The sequence below is a fragment of the Magnolia sinica genome, chromosome 19, assembly GCF_029962835.1.
Source record: "Magnolia sinica isolate HGM2019 chromosome 19, MsV1, whole genome shotgun sequence".
In the NCBI taxonomy this organism is placed as follows: domain Eukaryota; kingdom Viridiplantae; phylum Streptophyta; class Magnoliopsida; order Magnoliales; family Magnoliaceae; genus Magnolia; species Magnolia sinica.
Genome location: NC_080591.1, coordinates 23253601 through 23274289, shown reverse-complemented (window position 1 = coordinate 23274289; position 20689 = coordinate 23253601). Strand labels below are relative to the sequence as shown.

Sequence of the window (20689 nt, the reverse complement as noted above, 5' to 3'; positions counted from 1 at the left end):
ATCCAAAATCCATTTGTTAGATTGAACATCTACAATTAGGATTTCAAAACAACTGTCTACAAACAAAGTTTGGGGTGCCTCAGGAATTATTTTCTTTTTTTCAGTGCACTGACATACGTAATGGCAGTTCTCATAGACGGAGTAGGCGGCGTCAGATACCTTTCACTTTTTCTTTCCTTTCCCTTCTTGGGATTTGCAAGAGCTGTCATGGGTTTTTGTTGCTGATTGCTCTTCTTAGCCTTCTTTCCCCCCTCTGAAACTCCTTTTAAAAGCCTTCGGCTTGTCACTCCTAGCTGCGATGGCTTTAAAATTACTAGGTTAAATTACATTCATTTCAACCTCTGGTACTAGGTGGCCATAAATAGAGGTCTATGAATATCATGATGGAATCTTTACGATTTAGGATCCTCTTGGTGATGGCTTGCGACTTGGTCAAGGAACGGTGTGTCGCAATAATTTTTTGATTTTGGATATGACTGCACCTAGGTTTCTTGAAGTTGCTTATCGTGTGTTCCATCTTACTGATATGATACTTAATAGTGTGTCCGATAGGTATCCTGTATGCTTGAAACAACATTTCCATTGCCCTGATGTGTGAATCTGACTTTTGCATATGCACACCAGCTAGTGCTTCCCACAGTTCTTTAGGGATCTCATGCACCCCTCATGGTGGAATAAGCTCCTTGTGCATAGTGCTCATTAAGATGTTACGAGCTGGACGATTATTCCTGTGCCATTTTTCATAATGGTTCGGGGTAGCCAAAATCAATGTTTGAAATATTGGTTTCGCGTTACGTATCGCATCCTTAGGATATAGATACGTATTGGTTATCGCACGGGATAAATCGTTTGTATCGGGTAATTTATTGTACTTTTTGGGAAACATGGGGAAACATTGGGAAAATGGTTGGTTTTTTCAATGAAACTTCAGGGATTGTTTGAAAAAAACCTTAATACACACTTTGAAATGATGACATCTCAAGAAAGAAGTGCGCCTAATAGGTTTCCTTAGTATAGGGTCTTAAGTTATGCGTTGTCTGACTGAACTAATGCAACTATATTCAAATTGAGTGCATAACATTTAGAGTGTATGTGATGATCATTTCATCAAACACTCCTAAATACTTCAAAATTAGTCTCAATTGAAAGGTTCAAGAGAAATTTTAAAAAAATATTTTAATAACTTTTTATTACTTTTTAATTAAAAATTATTTTTATTTTCTGAAAATTGACAAGGACTTAACAAATCAGTAGATCAGCCCTCATACATGCTTGATTTCATGTTTGGAGTGCAACATTGCAAGTAATTTGGGAGAAATTAGTGAAATTTCAAATTGGACCACCTCGACTCCAATTTCGAAATTAGAGTGTATATGATGACCATTCTATCAAATTCTCCTAAATACTTCAAAATTATTCTTAATTGATAGCTAGTTGAAGGAAAATTTTGAAAAAAAAAACATGGAGAACAAGAAGAACCAATGGATATCGAAATCAAAGATCGAACTCCATGAATTTTTTTTCATGCAAAACATGAAGAACCAATGGATTTGACACTGATTTAACATAATTTCAATAAAAGGGGTTTAGAAATTGAAAATGCTCACCGGATCAAACATGTGGGATATATCGGCACTATTTGTGCATTTCGTATCGCATTGGTGGGATATAAGATATATTGTGGGATATATCAGCTGATATCGTCGATATTTAAAACATTGGCCCTAACAATGGCTGAGTTACATTACACGTTAGGCTCCTCAAAAACCATTTCTAGAGTATGTACTATACATCCTCATCAAAGAGGATTTTCACATTTTAGGACCAATCATTGTAGTTATTACTGTAAAAATTTTCACCCTTCAGACATTTGGCAACAACTGCTTTGGTAGCCATCACTATATTGCAAGAATATTACTACTTAGCTAATACTTCATGCTACATTCATATATATATATTTGATGTTCAAGAAGTATAATTTGTTTGACAAACATTTGAGTATAAATTGGGCCATCAGATGCTACAACTTTGTTGAACTAATTCCACCTGTTGATCTTAATCCTTCACCAATTTCATTTGTGTTGGCTCTTGCCACTTTTTTGGGGATTGATTTTGAAGTACTGCAAACTCTTCCTCGTCAATGTTGGTATTTCCATATCCATAAGTGCTATAATTTACGCTTATCTTTCCTGTTTGAGAAAAAAAGAGTCTAATTCAAAGATTTGATGACATAGACTCGAGCCATGTAAAAAAAGGTGGGCCACGCCATGAAGATCACCTAGTGTGTGAATCGGGGCATTGGTTCACTGACTAGGGAGACCACACAATAAATCAACGGACTGCCAGTAAGTCAACTCAATATGTGGGTGTGGCCCACCTAATGAGTGGATCAGCCTGATTTTCATGCTAGGTGATCGTCATTGTGTTGCCAGACATTTGCCCTGCTTGGATGTCCAATATAAGGATATGTTGGTAGGAAGGATGGGCTGCATGTGAAAGTTCACGTATGTCCCAGGCATGTGAAAAATTCACATGCAGCCCCATCTTTCCCATGTCGTGTTTGAGTCAAGTTGGATCATTAGCCACACCATGAAGATCACCTGGTGCGAAAATCAAGTTGGTTCACAAACTGGGTGGACCAAACTGTGGTGATGGACAGCCAATGATTTGACGGGATGTATACAAGTGTTTATATGTAGGTCACTGAATAGAAGTGCCAGGCAGTTCCCTTCTCCCGGTGCATGCGGAAATAGGCATGGTGATCAGAACTACGCTGTATTTGTGGGACACCACGTAGATAAGCCAAATCTCAAAAAGCAAAGCAGTCGGACTGATATAGCCATCCAATAAGTGGCCTGCAAAAGTAACAGTTAGAGCAACAGTCTGCATGCAACCAGTAAAAGTCATAACCTCTGGACAACCGTGGCAATTTTTAGGCCATAGCCTATCCATGTGGTGGCCCATCAGGTCAACAGTGCTGATTACCTGATATGTTTGCCATGTGTACTGTGAGGGAACTACACATGATATTTATGCAACAAGCTGCATACTAGCATAATAAATGTATATATGGCTGTCTTACCCAATGTACCATTTTTAAAAAATATCGGTGTCTTTGTCCATCACTCTTGACGACAATGGCTGCATCGATCATCTTTGTTACCCATTTTGGTATGTGTTCTTAGTGTTCTCTTCCTAATAATCAATTGCAGGTAAATGCTGCGGCTGAAGTGATATACGATCTTGTCGATCCAAGTGCAAACTTGATATTTGGAGCTGTGATAGACCAATCACTCAGTGGTCAAGTAAGTTGGGGCCAACTCAGAAATTGTATTGCCTTGCATTTTTGGGAAGGTGGTTTCTTATTTTAGTGCTAGAACACTTGTGCGTGACTGGGTATTAGGAGTCAAGATGTCAATTCATGGTTGAAATGAACTAAATCTCTACATATTTTATGGATGCTGACCTTCTAATTAGGCTAACATTGCTCTCTTTAGTAGGTTTATAAAGAGTACCTGGACAATGGACCCAATGCAATTTTATTGGGTCCAGGTCCCATCTTTTGGATCCATTGAGAAACTGGGTCGGGCTTTGGTCTCATCTTTTGTACACAGTAAAAATTCGGGCATAGCCAGGTTCAGTTTGGATCCATGTGATAGACCCAATTAAAGTCAGGTCGGGTCCAGTCACACACACGCATATAGATGATTTTAGTAAGAAAATGATTGCTAAGCCATACACCTGTAAGAGAGCCCATTTGCAGACCATACGATCTAATCCATCCATCGGGTGGTCCCAACCATGTAAATGCTCTTATTTTTCCAAACCCGACATAAAACCTAGATCCAAAGATCCAATGGGTACCTGACGTGTACCTGAACGCAATCAGATCCAGGTCTGGTTGTTCAAGAACTAGACCTGGCTGAAACGGACCCCCGAACCCAGTTAGCCCAGGTACGTTGCAAACCCTACTCTTCAGTGCTTCTTCTTCTTCAATTTGATAAGTTGGAAATTGTGTGGTTATAATTTATGGTTAGAACATATTTTGGCTATTAAAATACAAGGAACTATGTGATCCCCAATACACATGTTTTTCATTTCGTGCAAGTGGGGCTCATCATTCAATGATCTTGACCATTAATCTGATGGGTCCCATCATGGATGGACCATGCCCCAGAATCTTGCATATTGGAGATCCTAGTCATCCAATCTTTGACGATTTTCTGTTTAATATGGATGTTTTGCTGTATTTCTTAACCATGTATTTTAGGATGGAGGTTAGGATTGTCCCACGAGGAGATTTTGGCCATTGTCCATCCATTGTGTTTCCTGGGGCCCATTAGATTAACGGCCTTGATCACCAAATGATTAACCCCATTTGTGGAAACTAAGGACCTGATTATACTATCCTTTGATCGAGGTTCATTTATTTCATCAATACAAATACAATTGTGTATAAAACTCTCTATTCCACCATGCTATGTATTTTATAGTTGTGCTAGAAGAAATTCTTCATCTATCAATCTACCATTATACTTCATCGCAAATATCAATTTCCGTACCTTATTTCTTGAACCTTAATGTATGTTTTTGCATAACGAATGTGCTAAGTGATTGTGTTTTCTTGGTTTTCTTGCTGAAAATAATAAATTTGTTAGGTATATTAGACTTGTAGTTTATGGTTTGATCATTCTAAGTTGAAGGTCATTGACACTCTCCAAAAAAAGGTCAATCGTCATTCCTATCTTGTGCCCCATGTGTTTGCGTGGTGAGGAGTCAGTAAACCACTTGTTTATCCATTGTCCATTTACTGGATTGGTGTGGGAGAGATTTTTAGGGCTCTTTAATACATTGTGGGAGTTGTCGGGGGCCATTGAGGGCTTTTTTTTTTTTCTTGTCTTAGCATGGCGGAGGTGTTGGGAAAAGTGGCAAGGTTTTCTTGAGGTTGTCTTTGCTAGCCGGGTTAGGGCCTGTTTGGATACGCGTTTTGGGATGTATTGTATCGTATTAGAAGTTATGATTTGACGTTTACCGTGTTTGGATTGGAGTGAATAGGAGTTGAATCCCATGCGTGCAAATACAAACTCTAACCAAATTTTCGAACCGACGGTAGAGTATTGTCAGTGGGTTCTGTTGCCGTCAATACTTAGTATTCATTGCGCTGTATTCGGCAGCGTATGAAAGTTTGAAATTTGTACAATTACAAGATATCTGGTACCTATGCAGTGTAAGATCGGGACCGTTCATTTGGTACATTTCAACATGAAAATCATCTGAGCTAGAAATCAGAAAGTTCCATGCGTCAAACAGGCCACCCGACCCAATTAAGATTGTACAATGCGTAGACATAATACGTCATATCCAAACATTGATCTGTATAATGTATTGTATACTATGCCAAACAATACCTCCTATCCAAACATTGAATAGTATCTGATTGATTTAGCTGTATTCTGAAAACTGTCCAATGTATACATGAAAAGTACCCAAATACAATACAATACAATACCATACGCGAATCCAAACAGGCCCTTATGGGCTATTTGGGGGGAAAGAAGTAACTGGTCCTTTCAGGATCAAAGTGGTTCAGTTTCAGAGGTCTTTCGGAGGGTGAAGTCAGATACGTTGGATTGGTTTTTTCCCTTAAACGTATCTGCCGAGTGTATCTCTTTCTTGGGTCGGGTCGTGGTCATTGTAGCTTGATTGCCGCCTTCTTGGCCTTTTCTTTTTAATAAAATTTTTATTACTTTCAAAAAAAGATATAAAGAAATCAGGAAATCTGAGCTGGTCGTAGTAGTTAATCTTTTGTGATGCATGTGTTGATTTCAATTTGTTTCTGAATACATGTTTCCTCTTCAAAGGGACTTAAAATCCTAGTTCTAAAACTCGCTGACTTGACTTGAAGATCTTGAGCTGGGTCCGTGAGAAACTCACAGCCAAGCTGAGTTTTAGAGAGACTCGTCGAGTCAACTGAGTCACTCACCCCATCAAACTTTCTTTTTTAATAAAATTCAAGAGGTGGTGGAGGAGATTCAAACCCTCAAAACTTTCCTAAGAGAATCAAGCTCTTTCACTAGTGCACCAAACATGTTACTCTTGCTATTTTATTTCTTAACTACATTGTAATATTTTCTGAAAGATAACAAAATTTATTAAAAAACTAGAGGTGAAGGGACCATAGTGAAAAATCTTTTCTCAGCAATTTCTCAGTCCGGAAATTCCTTGGGAGATATTCAAATTTTGAGGTTTTACTCGGGATATTATAAGGAATATTTCTCCGAAAATAAAAATATTTTAAATATATGTATGTAAATTTTATATAACAAATTCCTTAAGGTTTTTACTATTCTTCAAGTTAATATCGTGACAAAAGTGTGATATCTTAAAATCTACCGATATTTTGAAAATCTTGTGATAATATCGTTTAGTGTATTTTCCGTGATATTATGGAGATATTTTCAAAATCTCAGTGATATTTGTCACACTGAAAGGGACTTCCCAATACAAAGCAAAGAGCGTGAAGCCTCTAACAGCACAAGATCATACACCAAAGGGTCAAGAACACTGGCTGAGAGGGCAAATTATGTGTTTAGCTCTCCTATTAGAGATCTCATGTCTCTAAACACAAAATCTAAAAGCCCAGGGAATGATGATCCCCACCATTAGCCCAAGACATAACATCACCCTGAGAGCCCTCTATCAGGATAGATTGCCTCTGAAACTGATTATGAATTATCAGGATGGCCTACCACAAAGCCACCGCTGCTGCCTTGGATATGGAATCAGCATTCGTTGGGCACAGAAAAGCAAGTACCATACCTTTTCATTTAAGAGGGCCCCTTTGACCCCAAAGGATCTATCTATAGCATTGAAAGCCGCTTCAACCGAGAATCTTCAGACAACACTCAAATGGACCTGCCTCCTATCCAGAGCAACTTTATTCCAACTTCCGACTGGGAAATATGTCAGCCTCTTATAGGCCTTTGAAAGATTTATGACCCAACACTCATGAGTTGAGATTTGCCTTGATATTCCGGCTTATTTTCTCCATTGAAGACTCCTTACTATTGGATGTGAGTCTATTTCTTTCAATTCAGATCTCCCAGCACACCACAATTGCAAGAATCTTCTATAATACTCTTGCTCTAGCACTAAACAGGCCACCCAGCTCTAAACAGGCCACCTCCTGAGCTGTCCATCCAAATAACTTTTCGCACACAGGCCATTCAATGCGAAACATCAAGAAGTGCCTACACTGAATTGTTGATGGGACCAGGCAATGATTTGCAAAATGGGAAGTAGATTCCTCGTTGCCCTTACACGTGACACCTGTTTGGAAGTTGAGATTCCCTCACCTGAAGACTTCCAGTGGTAAAATCTTTTCTTTCATTACCAAGGTATTACATAATGTTGGCTGGCACATCGGCCAGTGATATGGCCCTGCAATGGCCCAAAAAAAAAAACTTTTGAGGAAAAATCTCGAGAATTATTTAAGAAAAAAATGAGGATCCCAAATATTTTTATTATTTCGGATATGCATTTGATGATGTAACAGGCCATTCTTTGGTAAGATTGTTTTCTGTCGGAGATGGGAAGTAGATTACTTGATGCCCTTACAGATGACAGATCTGTTTGGCAGTTAAAATTCCTTCCTTCAAAGACTTCAAGTGTTAAAATCTTTTCTTTCAAAGGTATTACGTAATGTTGGCCGGCATACCGGATAGCTTGCTGGTGGATGTGATATGACCTTGTGACAGCCTCTTCTTCTTCTTTTTTCCTTGGATGAAAATCTCAAAAAGTGTTGGTAAAAACATGTATTTGATGGTGTAACAGCCCATACTTCGGTAAAGTATGTTTTCTGTTGGGCAGTGTCAGCTTGACCCACTAAAAGTTGACCAAATAGGCCATAATCGAACACAAATCAAGCATGATTTGGTGGATTAGGGCCCGTTACATATAAAATGCAACAAAAATAAGATGGAAAAATGAAAAAGATGAAAAAAAGAAAAGAAAAAAGAAGTGCTGGTTTACTCCTGATGATATTTTCCAAAATGCCCATTTGCTTTGATTCATCGAACCCGAATCAAATTGTGTTTTGATCATCAAAATAGGCCTAGATCTAGTTCAATTTAGTTTGTAAGCTTCCTTCATGGCTGAAATGAAGAAAGAAGTGGAAAGACAGGAGAAATTTTGGAAATAATTTTTTTCAAAATGGGCCCTTTATGGTTGTAGCATCTTGTAACACTACAGCTATATCGGCCCATCAGCCAGTATGGCCAATATCTTTTCACAATGGACTTATTCATCCTCATATCATGTAACAGGGGTGACCATTTCCTTTACATACCGGCCAATAGTAACTGTTTTTAATACCACGTTCACTGTAGTCTACATTAAGGCAGACACTCGAGGAAGAACAATTGAATCCCAAACTGAAGAAGGAAAAGGGCCTGAATTGCTCAATGTCGCCTTTTGGAAGAAGTAATTGACCATAAACTTACCTCACCTAATGTCACCTTTTGGAAGTCTTTACATCCACTAATATTTTCATTTAATTATTAAATATCAAGTCGGGTTGTGTAAAGACTCTATTGAGTCTTTGAACCCGACCTGGTTGGACATCGAACCAAGTTTTCGGGTTTTGAAATGAAAAACATATTGAGAATGGTTACTGGACTGCATACCCATGCCTGTTCCTACTTCTCTTTTTAATTGTGATTCCTCCACCACCTGAAGCTTGATGTGGAGCATTAACAGATGAGAGATATTTCTTTCATTCATCTTCTTGAGAGTCTTTGCTTCCTCATTCCCACACCAGAATCCACACCCACTTCAAGTGATTAAGGTCTGTGGGACTAAAGATCCTCCAAGCATACAAGTGACGAGCCCCTGTATTTAAATTCAAAAATGGTTAAAGAAATTTTACGATTTGTATGTGTTCATCTTGTCAACTAGATAACATAGATGCTTTCGTGCGACATTATATCATGGATGTAAGTATCTCTCTTTTAGATTGTTAGCGAATTCAACATTTCTTTTCATCGCTCTGGATTCAGGTCAGCATAACTCTGATCGCTACTGGATTCAAGCGCCAAGATGAAGCAGAAGGCCGACCTCTGCAGGTACCTCTTTTCAGTGTTTAGAATTACACAATGTCCTTGGGCCTTGGGTTCCTACAACTGTACATCTTTAGGCGGTCTCAACCATATATCCGTGTGGATTCCCCTAGCCGTCCAATCTTTGGCCATTTCTTCCATTGAATTTGGACGATCAGTGTGTATTTTTGTCAACCATTGATTTGCAGGTCATGATCTGAAGGTTGGGATTGTCCTATCTGCAATACTTTTTGTTTGCGGGGCATCCACAGTGGGACCTAGCAACAGATAATGTGGGTTCACTGAGGATAATATAATGTCTTGTTTCTCCCTCATGGATCCCCCCCTTTTCCTCTGATTTGATAATGAAGAAATACTCTGGCAGTGTGAAAGATGATACACAAGCAGTCAGAAATTACTCGGAAATTGCTTGTGTGGAATAAATTTATTCAAGCTAAACCTTCCAAATGACGGGAACCAGTTTATTAGATGTATCAAGAACCATAACCTTCTCTTTCTTGGTTATCGGAATATCTGATTGCTGGACATTTATTGGACAGTTGGAAATGAAAAAAAAATAAAATCCAATAGTTGTATTTTAAAAACAAATGTCCACGAATCAGAAATTAGGATTGTTCAACCAACTTGACTTTAATCTTGTAACATAACGACAGTGAGTTCCATAATTTAAATGATTTAATTTGAGTTAATCTATGCCAGGTGTACCATTTCCAAGTGCCTGTGTATCAAGTGTCATAAGCAGCTTGAGTATCAAATAACCCCCCTGATATGGTTCTTGCCTTGTGCTGAATACAGGGAAGCCATCAGCTAGGGCATGGAGACGCCAACGTTGGAATCAACCGACGCCCATCCTCTTCCTTCACTGACGGTGGTTCCGTTGAGATTCCTGAGTTCCTCAGAAAGAAAGGGCGTTCACGCTTTCCTAGAGCTTGAGATAATTCTTTCTTTCTTTTTTTTCTTTGTAGTAATATCTTGTTCTTTTCTCTTTTTTCCCTATGCTTCTCTTATGTAGATTGAAAATCCCATCCCACTCATCTGAAACACCTCTTAGAGGAGATTCAAATGCCGTATACAGTGGGATTCTTTCTTGTTTTAAATAATCCCCCTTTGCTTTTCACTCTTATCTTAAATAATAATCTGTTGGATGGTGGGATCCCCGTGGAGGGTCCCACTTTCGCTCCACTGGGTTCCATACATGTGGGGCCCTCTGGGCCATTTATCTGATGGGACCCGCTGTGGATGGGTTGGGGGGGATGCTACAAAAAACTCCCAGGTTTGAAGATCCTTACTCATTCTTCGGCTTTCTTCTGTTTAATATGAGCTGTTGAGTTAGATTACCGTTTAGCCATCAAATTGTAGGCTGTTATCTTCTGATATGCCAGATTTCAGTGTGTCCTCCATCCATTGTGGGACCCATCTGCCGATAGTCCATATCCTGTGGGTCCCACATATACAGAAGCCTGCGCAGCAGCAAACTGTAGCATCTGACCTTATCATGTGTGTTTAATCAATATTAATTCCCTTTGCCACTGAATGGGAGCTGTCGAAAATTGCCTTTTCATGTTCATTAGCTCGCCGCAAGGTAAAAGGCTAGGATCGTATGAGGATTGTGATGTTTGGGCTAAGGCACATTCACTATCTGAACAGTTTGATTGCGACCATGTGTGCCCCAGCTGTGGAAACATGGAGGCACTGAATCCAGTCCCCCCTTAATTGATTCAAGAGAGATAACACAACATTCGGTGACCCTAAAATGGCATTTAGCTGCTCGCCTGAAACCAACAAATGGGCCCAACATTCGGTGACTCAATACCCATTCGGGTGATGTGAACCTCCTCAAGTGGGCGAACCTAACCGTCCAATTGCCAGCCTTCTTCCTTTTCCATATGCACCCTTGTTTGTATGTTTTTTTGTAGCTGTTCATTTCAACGGACATCAATCAGACAGCCAGTTGATGGAAGAGATTTAGGGCAAGGCCCACCTATATGTTCGGACTTGATTGATAGCTTCAATGGCTTGTTATCCCGAACTAGTTATTTGGGGACCCACATGGTGTGTGTGCATGACATGCAACCCATTTAACAGGTGATACCTACATGATGTGCACCTAATGCAAAAATCAAGCCAATCCACAAATCAGGTGGGAGGCAGAAGGATCGATTTTATGGTGACAAAGCCTCCCTACCTGCCACAAAAAGAAGAAGAAGAAGCTTTTAATTAACATATTTGTCATGTCTACTGACTTGGACCTAGGCCCTTTATCGCCTTCTTCCATTTTTTGAAGTCCATATCTCCTATCTCAGTTAAGATGGGTCATGGAAAGAACCAAGTTCAAAATCACGATCGATTCCTTTTTCAAATCCTCGCATGCTTCAATGGCCCACGGATAGGAAGTAATCAAACTTGAGCTCTTTATCTTTGTTGAGGCCATCTTCAGTTTTGATACCTCGTGAGGGAACGATATCAGTCAGCTTTCATTATTTTTATCTTCCATTCATGCTACTCTTAAAAGGTTCTCTTCTTCTTCTTCTTCTTCTTCTTCTTTTTCAAATTGCCTTAATTGTCCTTAATTCTATCATTTTTGGTCTTTCCAAACATCAATCTCAACATCCTTGTCTCGGCCTTGTGCTATTTAAGCAATGGTATGATATTAGAAAACACCAAAAGGTGAAAAACAAGCAAGAAAGACTAACCCAACTCGAGACGGGGAGGTACAATCGACTACAATTTGTAAGGAAGGAAACCGCCCAATCTAACACCTTTGACCTGGGCCTTCTGCTGTTTGAGATGGGTTTGTGGAAAAACTTGGAAGGATGGAACAAAAAACGCCCAAGAGATAGAGACCCATAACGATTGATTTTTAGCTAGTCAATATTATTTGGCATGTACTTCATGAGAAGTGAAAACTTTGATTAGGGTTGATGGGAAGACTGAAAATGACTTCAATTGAGGTGGTGAAAAGGTATATGAATATATGTGTGAATAGGAAGGAGTAGCAAATAGCAAGAACAAGGAAGGCTAAGGTGGTGGTGATGATGATGATATGTAATCACTTCTTTTTTTCTTATTGAAAATTGACTATTTTATTGGCATAAGACAAGGGAGTACGGCATGTTCAATGCACATGGAGCAAGGAGGGGATATAGAAAGAAAATAAGATACTTTTTGAGGGGAGAGATATAGGTCGGCTACACCATACGGAATAGTAGGAATGGGATGCCGACCATCGGTTTATATCGGGCCACCATGTGGTGTATCCATCATCAAACCTGATAATCAGGTCGAGCTCACCACCCTTTCCATAGCGTGTGAACTTAGCAATTTTGGGACCAATGTTAGATTCTTCCCATTGATGAGGCCCATTTGATCTTTTAAACAGGCTTATCTTTTGTACGGTTTGAATAATGCTTCTCACCCAATGGAAGGGGTGGATTTTACATATACAACATAGTGGACCCACAGAGCTTGGGTCCTTTAAGCACATGCTTCATGCGGGTTTTGAGCCTTCTTTGTGCAGTGAAATCTCAACAGTTGTCTGTCGATCAACTACATTTTTAGGATGAATTTGCCCAGTCTTAACCGACATTGGGAAGACTAATTGTAAGGGGAAAATGTCCAAGCCATTGGCATTATATATAGTAGAGATGAGCATTACAGAAAACAAGTGACCTTCTTCTCAATCAGGAACCAAGCCTGCCTAAGCAAAAACAATGAAAGAAAATTACAAAATATTGGAGCAGCCTCAGAATTCTCATCTTGAGAGGGCCCAATTAATAATAATGTGAAAATCCTTTTTTCTTATAACTTAACCTTTGAAAGGATATTCTCAAAGATTCTAGATTTCCTCTCCTTCCACACTCCCCATAGGATCCCACAAGCACATCTTCCATAGAGACTCCTTAAAACCCTCCAATGGTCCACCGCCGTGTTTCCAATTGAAGTGTTAATATACCATTCAACCCCTAAAAGAGAGAGAGAGGAAGAAAGCCCATACTTCTCTAGCCAGAAAGCAATGAAAGAACAAGTGGTCAATCACCTCTTCATCCTTCCCACACATGAAGCACATGTTTGAAAAAGCCATTTCTGCTTTCTTTAAATTATCTTAAGCCACAAAGAATCATTCGAGGGCTAGGGCCCTCCACACTCTTGCACATGAAGGAGATATTTCTTCCTGCGCCACCATGAACGAGAAGAAGGATTCGGCCAAAAACATATTGTGAACCGTTTGTAGTCGCACTTTCCTATCATCATCTGATTGGTCGACATGCACCACATTGAGTATACTAAGAAGACTGACAAAGAACCTTGATACCACATCGGACTCCCCAATTGCCAATAAATGAATTTTAGTTTCCGGTGGTCAGTGTGAAACGGCATTTCATACCAGTCCTTGTCCTATCGGGCCCACTATCAAGTGCACCCCAATCCCTCATCACCAAGATCGCTTGAAACTCTTTCTTGAAGGATTAGACAAGAAATCACCAATAATCTCCACATGAACACAACCCATCTACAAAATGATGGAATCTACTGTTGTCCCTCACAATGATCTTCCTCCCAACCATCTTAGAAATGAATTTGATATAAGTATGGCAATCCAAACACACCCTTATATTCTTCTTCACAATGATAGGCTTCCCAACAGGCATGCTTATCAATGCAAATGCAACAGCAATCCTCTCACTGTGATGATGAAGGATCCTCTCCTTTAAGCTCTCTTCCAAATTGCATGAAAGACGGTCCACATTAGCAACATACCCAACTCCCTTTATCTCATTAGAAAGGCTTTCAAGCTTCTCATATATCTCCCTCTTTTGAGGGTGGGACCAATCCTCAGCTCCAAACACATGGGTCTTGTTGCCCACATCAACCCAACTGTATCCAGGCAGTTTCTTCACCCTGCTGTCCCTCATCATCTTCCTCACACTTCTCACATCCTCCCACTGGCCTGCCGTCGCATAGATGTTCGAGAGTAAGACGTGGGTCCCACTGTTATCGGGGTCCAGTTTCATCAGCTTCGTTGCTGCGAGCTCACCTCGCTCCTTATCACCATGGGTCCTACATGCCCCAAGCAATGAACACCATCCAAAAGCATTTGGCTCGAATGGCATTCGGCTTATAAATGCCTCTGCTTCTTCAAGCCTCCCAGCCCTGCCCAGCAAATCAATGATACATGAGTAGTGCTCTTGCCTAGGCTCTATTCGGTATGCCTTTTGCATCAAATTAAAAAAACCCAATCCTTCTTCTACAAGTCCGGCATGGCTACATGCCATCAAAAGACTGACAAATGTAATCTCGTTTGGTCTCATTCCTCTAGTAACCAACCGATCGAAGACTCTTATAGCCTCCTTGCCGCAACCATGCTGAGCAAACACACCAATCATCGAATTCCAGGCGATCTCAGTTGGGTCAGAGATCTCGTCAAACACCCTAATTGAAGAGTCTATCAGCCCACATTTCCCATACATATCAACAAGAACAGAACAAACAAATGGGTCATCATCAAAATGTGTTTTGATCACTTGGGCATGAAGCTGGGACCCTTGCTCAAGAGCGGCTTCACTCGCACAAGCCTTGATCAAGCTAGAGAATGTAAACTCATTCGGTTCAACCCCGTGCCTCCGTGACTCCAGGAATGTACTCAAGGCCTTATCAATCTGATTCATTTCAACGTACCCATCGATCAAAGAAGTACAAGACACTACATTCATATACTCTGAATTGAATCCGAACACGCGCGAAGCGCTCTCCATATCTCTAGATTTCGAGTACACGTCTGTGAGTGCATTGCCCACGAAAATCTCTGTTTCAAAGCCCAACTTCACTATACAAGAATGAAGAGACTTCCCGAATTCAGAAGCATATTCGAGGCCCCCACAAGCGTTCAGCACACTACAAAACACGTGCTGATCAGTGGTGATCCCTTGAGCATGCATCTTCTTAAATGCCAATACAGCTTCCCCACAATTTCCATTTTTTGAATACCCATCAATCATCGCAGTCCACGAGACCTCATCCTTAACCGGCATTTCATCAAAAACCCAGCAGGCACTGACCAAATCACCACACTTTGAGTACATGTCGGCAAGATTACTGCCAACGAACAGTTCGACACTCAAACCCGATTTCAAACTAAGCGAATGCATCTGTTCTCCGAATTCGAGCGAACCCAGGAACGCAGCCACTTGAATTATGCTAGAAATCGCGAACTGGGTAGGCTTCTCCCCAGCGGCCCGCATGTGGGAGAAGGCCGTAAGAGCTTCCGGAAACCTCCCATTCTGGGAAAATCCCGAAATCATGGCCGTCCAAGAGACGATATTTCGTTGAGGCATTTCGTCAAACAGGCGGTAGGCGTAACCGAGTTCTCCGCATTTGGCATACATGTTTAGAAGGTGGTTGGTGAGGAAGGTGCATGGTTCGCGACCGGCGCAGATTAGCTGGGCGTGGAGCTGCTTGCCCTTGTAGACTTGCTTCGTTTTGGCGTAGGATTGGATAACGTGCGCCAAAGCGGTAGTGTCCCTGAGCATGCGAGTGTGGAGAAACCGCCGCTCCCGAATTTTCATTCATGAGAAGATGAGTTCTGTGATGTTAGAATCTTTCAAAAAGAAAGCGGGGCGTTTCTTGCGTACAAGTAGGGGTATTTTCGTCTTTTTCAAGAAAAAAAAAATGTTGCCACGTGTTATTCTGCACGTGATTTCTAGCTTTTATCCACACCGTCCATCTTCTTTCCCATATCATTTTACAATGTAAGCCAAAAAAACGAGACAGATCGAAAGCTCAAGTAGACCACACCACTAGAAGCAGCTGCGACGATGACAGCCACCGTTGAAACCTTCCTAAGGCCCACTGTAATGTTTATTTTCCATCCAACGCGTTCATAAGGTCCAGTAGACCTGCATGAAGGGAAAACACAAATATAAGCTCCATCCAAAACCTCTGTGGCTCCTTAAGGAGTTTTTAACGGTAGATTTTTAACTCCAATTGTGTGGTCCACCTGAGCCTTTGATATTCCTCATTTTCGAGCTTATATCCTAAAATAATATGAAAAAATGGATGGATGATGGAAACAGATTGGCTACTCCCCCTGCCACCAGTCATTGGCTGGTGGTCGGTGCTCTGTGGGCCCCACCATGATGTATGTATTTCATCCATGCCGTCCATCTATTTATATAGATCATTTTATGGTATAAAAGAAAAAATGAGGTATATGTCAATCTCAAATGTACCACATTACAGGAAACAGTGTTGAATGAACGTTAATCATTAAAAACGTTTTGAGGGTCATAAAAGTTTTGGATCAAGGGAAGTAGGGGCTTGCACATGAAATAGAAATAGAACATTAAATGCTAGAATTCTATTGAAAAAAAGTACTCTACATGAAGAACAACAATCTCATTAAAGCAAGTCTCTCTTAAAGGAGATTTTTATCTAGCATTAATTGATAGAGCTTTGCCAAAAAGTAACTCTTTACGGATGCCAAAACCTAGTAACGTAGGGATCACAACAACTTTCCAATATATGAGTCCAAAGAAGTGAGGACTTCAGCCGACACACGTGAGATATATCTATTGTGCATGTTGCCATACGCAATAGGCTATGCTGGTGTAGAAGAACGAATGAGATTTTTACAACCAATCGCCCAAATACTTTATGATCCTGAAGATTACACAAGGCCACTACCTTACAAAAGTCTATATAAACAACACTCTATGAAGAGCCTTAGGCCTCTTGCCAATACAATCAAACAATTCTTATTTATTCATCTACCATAGACATTTATCTTTTTATTTTATTTTATTTTAATTTCAACCCTAGTTAGTTTTAAGTTTATCTTACTATCCTTCATCCACGACATGCCGTCGGATCATAAGGAAGATCGCTCAATTTCAAACGAAAAACTAAGAGGTTTTTATTCATGTGTTATGTGATTTCGTCGGCCATCTCGCCACGAATTTTGGTCCGCACTGGATGACGAACGGATAATCAATTTATGACCGTCTTGCTACATGCTCGGTTCCTACCAAGACCATGAACATGATGTCATCTCATCGACCATCTTGCCATGGATCCCGGTTCCGACCGAATAATGAATAGATTGTCGAAGATCCGCCCTCCATCGGTCCTCTTGCCCTGAAGCCTAGTTTTCAATTGAGTGATGGGTAGACAACCATCCTGCATATCATGATCGTCTCACTATGAATTTTAGTCCCAAATGGATAACGAATGTATCGTCATCCCTCAAGCCGATTGTGCCATTATTGTAAAAATCCTTAATAAAAGAACATTTTCAGCTTATATTTTCTTTATTTATTTTTACTGTTAAACTACGGTAGCGAATTGTGCTGAAAGAAAAAGTGCTTAAGTACCTTCTTTATCTATTTTTACTATTAAACAAACGGTAGGGAATCATATTTCTACCATTTCACAAATCTCTTGAATGCTAAGTACAATCGATGGTTGAGAAGATAAATGGATCATGTGTCCAGTCTCGAATCTTCTGTCTCAATGCGAGGGAACACCTTTAGTTCAATTAAACCTTGAGTCGAGTAGAATCTGACACTCTTGCATAAGGATGTAAACAGGTTGTGCCTAAATAGTTCGGGCCCAACCGTGCCTCGTGTCGTGTTGTGATGTGTTGTGTCGGATGATGTATCGTGTAGTGCCATGTTGTGCCTTTTTTTGGGAAAGTAAGGCCCGACACGGCCCGCGTGCGTAATGTGATAATGTGCCTAATAGGTCGTGCCATGTTGGATCATACCTAATAGGTCGTGCCTATTCGTCTATTCAAAATGAAGCCAAACACATTGATATACTGAAAATTATGCTTTATTTAATATGTGGATCAAATGTTGAAATGAATGCTAAAAAATCATCATTGGTTTAGTACATTCCAACTAGGTTTGCACTTACTCGCCTATGCCGATTGACAGTAATAAAAGAAAGGTTACTTGATAATAATATATTTTTTATTTTTATAAGAATTATTAATGGAACTCGTGCGAACTTTTTGAGAACTCATCATACGTGATGTGATTCTAAAATCTGAACGGTCCACGTGATGCAACACCCCATGAAACATCTAGGGCCCAACTTTTACTTTGATCCAAAATTTTGATAGGCCATGAAAAATGAAAACAGTTTCCTCCCTTGATTTGCATTTCTCTTTTCTATGGCTCACCAGAATTTTATATCAAGGAGAAAATTTGTCCCTTGAGGTTTAATGGGATTCCGCATCACATGGACCGTTTGGATTAGACACCCATGACACCAGTGATAAGGTGCGCACGTGCGTAGCTGCGCAGGGGAGCATGACTCTCTCTCTCTCTCTCTCTCTCTCTCTATATATATATATATAAGAATTATTAAGAAAAAAAAAACTATAACTAAGAAGAAAACATTACATATAATGTTGAATTAAACAAATTGTTAAATTTCTACTTGATTGATTTCATCTCTAAAAGCATTTTCATCGATCAAGCTTTACTATCTACTCTTCACTTTAAACTAATCTCTCAAGTACATACAACGCTCCACTGTCCCTGCCGATAATTTACTCTTGTAGTCATCCAACATGCGATTACATGCGCTAAACGCCGATTTAGATACAACTGTAAAAACTATAACAGTTAGTAGATCTCTGCCCATGGCGAAAAGAACATGAAGGATAGCTTCATGTCTCATTCACTAGGCTAAAACATCGAAATGAGTGGTCTCATCCGGAGTATAAAAAATAAGCCGTTCATTTTCAAAATAAATAGCTAATTCAGGTGATAAATTACTAGATGATCTACATGTTCTTCTATTAACAATAAACCAATATGGATCATATCCCGTTAAATGCCGGGGTAGGGGTAGAACTTGTTCCTACTCTAGCACCTAATTGGTTATGATGTTCTTTAGAAAGTTCATTTAATGTTGTCCTAATAATGAACATATAGATTAAACTATATGTATTCATATTTTTACTACATTCCTAAAGAAAAAAAATTTAACCATATATTTTATTCTAGGATATATAATAGAAGCTAGACAAAAAATTATAAGAATATCTCTCCTATATTTCTATAAAAAATTCTTTTATTACTGCAGAAATTTCCTATAAACCAATTATATTTTGATAATTTGAAAACTTTAAACTTATATTTGGTTTATAGTTTGATTAGACGTTGGATAGTAAATAGCAAATAAAGTTGTGGTTACACTATAAAAGGTTTGTAAAAATTCTTTTATTATTTTTGTAATGTCCCGGTCTATATTAGCTGTAGAATAATTAAAATATTTATTTAAGTAAAACTCGATTATGACATTTTTAAATTCATATGAAAGATATAACATAAAAAAAAAAGAAGGTGAAATTCCACTGGCATTTAACATCCAATAAAGAAATTTTAGCCTTTTTACCCGCTATTGTGCACATTACTTTAAAATCTTAATACCTAGCATGGTAAGTAAATATAAAACTTATTTATTTCTAGTATGTTCTATACGAGGTCTAATAAATATTAAATCATTTTGCACAACGAAATTTATAATTTGACAAGCTCTTCATATGTGGAAATTTTTTTCACTTACATTAAGGGGAATATTATTTTTTAGAAATCAAACTGTTAAATCATTAAATGAAACATTATTATAGATTTATTTTTTTTAATTCTAAATCTCATATTCTCTAAAGCTATTGAGTATAACCGAACCTATTTTGAGTTATGATTGAGAGGGCTCAAGTAAAGAAAATGTAATTATTATTTTCTATAATATTCAGTCCAAATCTATCTAATGAGCGATTACATATATATAACAAAAATATTGATTGAAAGTCCGTAAATTTGAAGTTAAACTTATTGTTTTTAGGATTATTCATAAAAATTTTAATTAAAGCATCATTTTTACAAATCAATTGATCTAAACTTCAATTGGTTTAGTTCCCACATAAGACATCGAAGTATTGATCACAGGTAATTCCAAGCATTTATCGTGCTCTTAGTCTATGATAGATCAATGAATTTTACAAATCAATCCTTTACAAACTAAATAAGCTATCAATCTTAGCCTTCCTAAGCATCCAAAGTGCTCGGAATTGAAATGGATCAAAGTAAACCAAGACTAAAGCTATATATAAACCAATATTAATGAATTGTTCAATATTCAAACCAAATAACTAAAATCAAATTAAACTATGATAGTAAAAACCATTACAAGTTTCACCTCTTAGCTCTATCTAAAAGATTTCGCCAACTATAGTCATGATTGAAGTAAACTATTTGAAAACGTGAAAATCAACTTAGAACTAAAATATTAGAGAGGAAGAACGGCTCTGTAGACGCTCCATAATCATTGCTCTATCTCCAAAACCTTAAATTGATACCTAAATATGTTTTAGGAATTCTTATTTATAAGATTTACAAGCCATCTTACATACCACCTCAGGAAAATCACAAATCGACATTAAATTTATGCAGCCACGTGCATTATCAATGGGTCTTCAATGACATCGAATTCCATTTGAATTTTTTGTCAATGGCATCGAAGATCACCTCGAGGATCGAGTAGAAACATAAAAACGTCCAGCAATG

At 38.9% G+C, this 20689-nt stretch overlaps 2 protein-coding genes across 2 annotated transcripts in view; one reads left to right on the top strand and one right to left on the bottom strand.

Annotated features, from left to right (window-relative positions):
• LOC131234382 (cell division protein FtsZ homolog 2-1, chloroplastic-like) overlaps positions 1-10233 on the top strand; it is a 34493-nt gene extending 24260 nt beyond the window's left edge. Inside the window, exons 6-8 of the mRNA XM_058231216.1 lie at positions 3213-3305; positions 9057-9122; positions 9912-10233. Coding sequence (XP_058087199.1) covers positions 3213-3305; positions 9057-9122; positions 9912-10049 — 297 coding nt within the window. The 3' untranslated portion in view covers positions 10050-10233. The remainder of the gene's footprint in view (positions 1-3212; positions 3306-9056; positions 9123-9911) is intronic.
• A 2481-nt stretch (positions 10234-12714) lies between these two features.
• On the bottom strand, positions 12715-15726 carry LOC131235160 (pentatricopeptide repeat-containing protein At4g14850-like). Its single transcript, XM_058232299.1, has one exon. It carries the CDS (start codon positions 15677-15679, stop codon positions 13595-13597), a length of 2085 nt encoding a protein of 694 aa, XP_058088282.1. The 5' UTR covers positions 15680-15726; the 3' UTR covers positions 12715-13594.
• Between the last annotated feature and the right edge of the window lie 4963 nt (positions 15727-20689).

Excerpts from the sequence above, each read along its gene's own strand:
- LOC131235160 (XM_058232299.1), bottom strand. The coding sequence starts at position 15,679 with ATGAAAATTCGGGAGCGGCGGTTTCTCCACACTCGCATGCTCAGGGAC.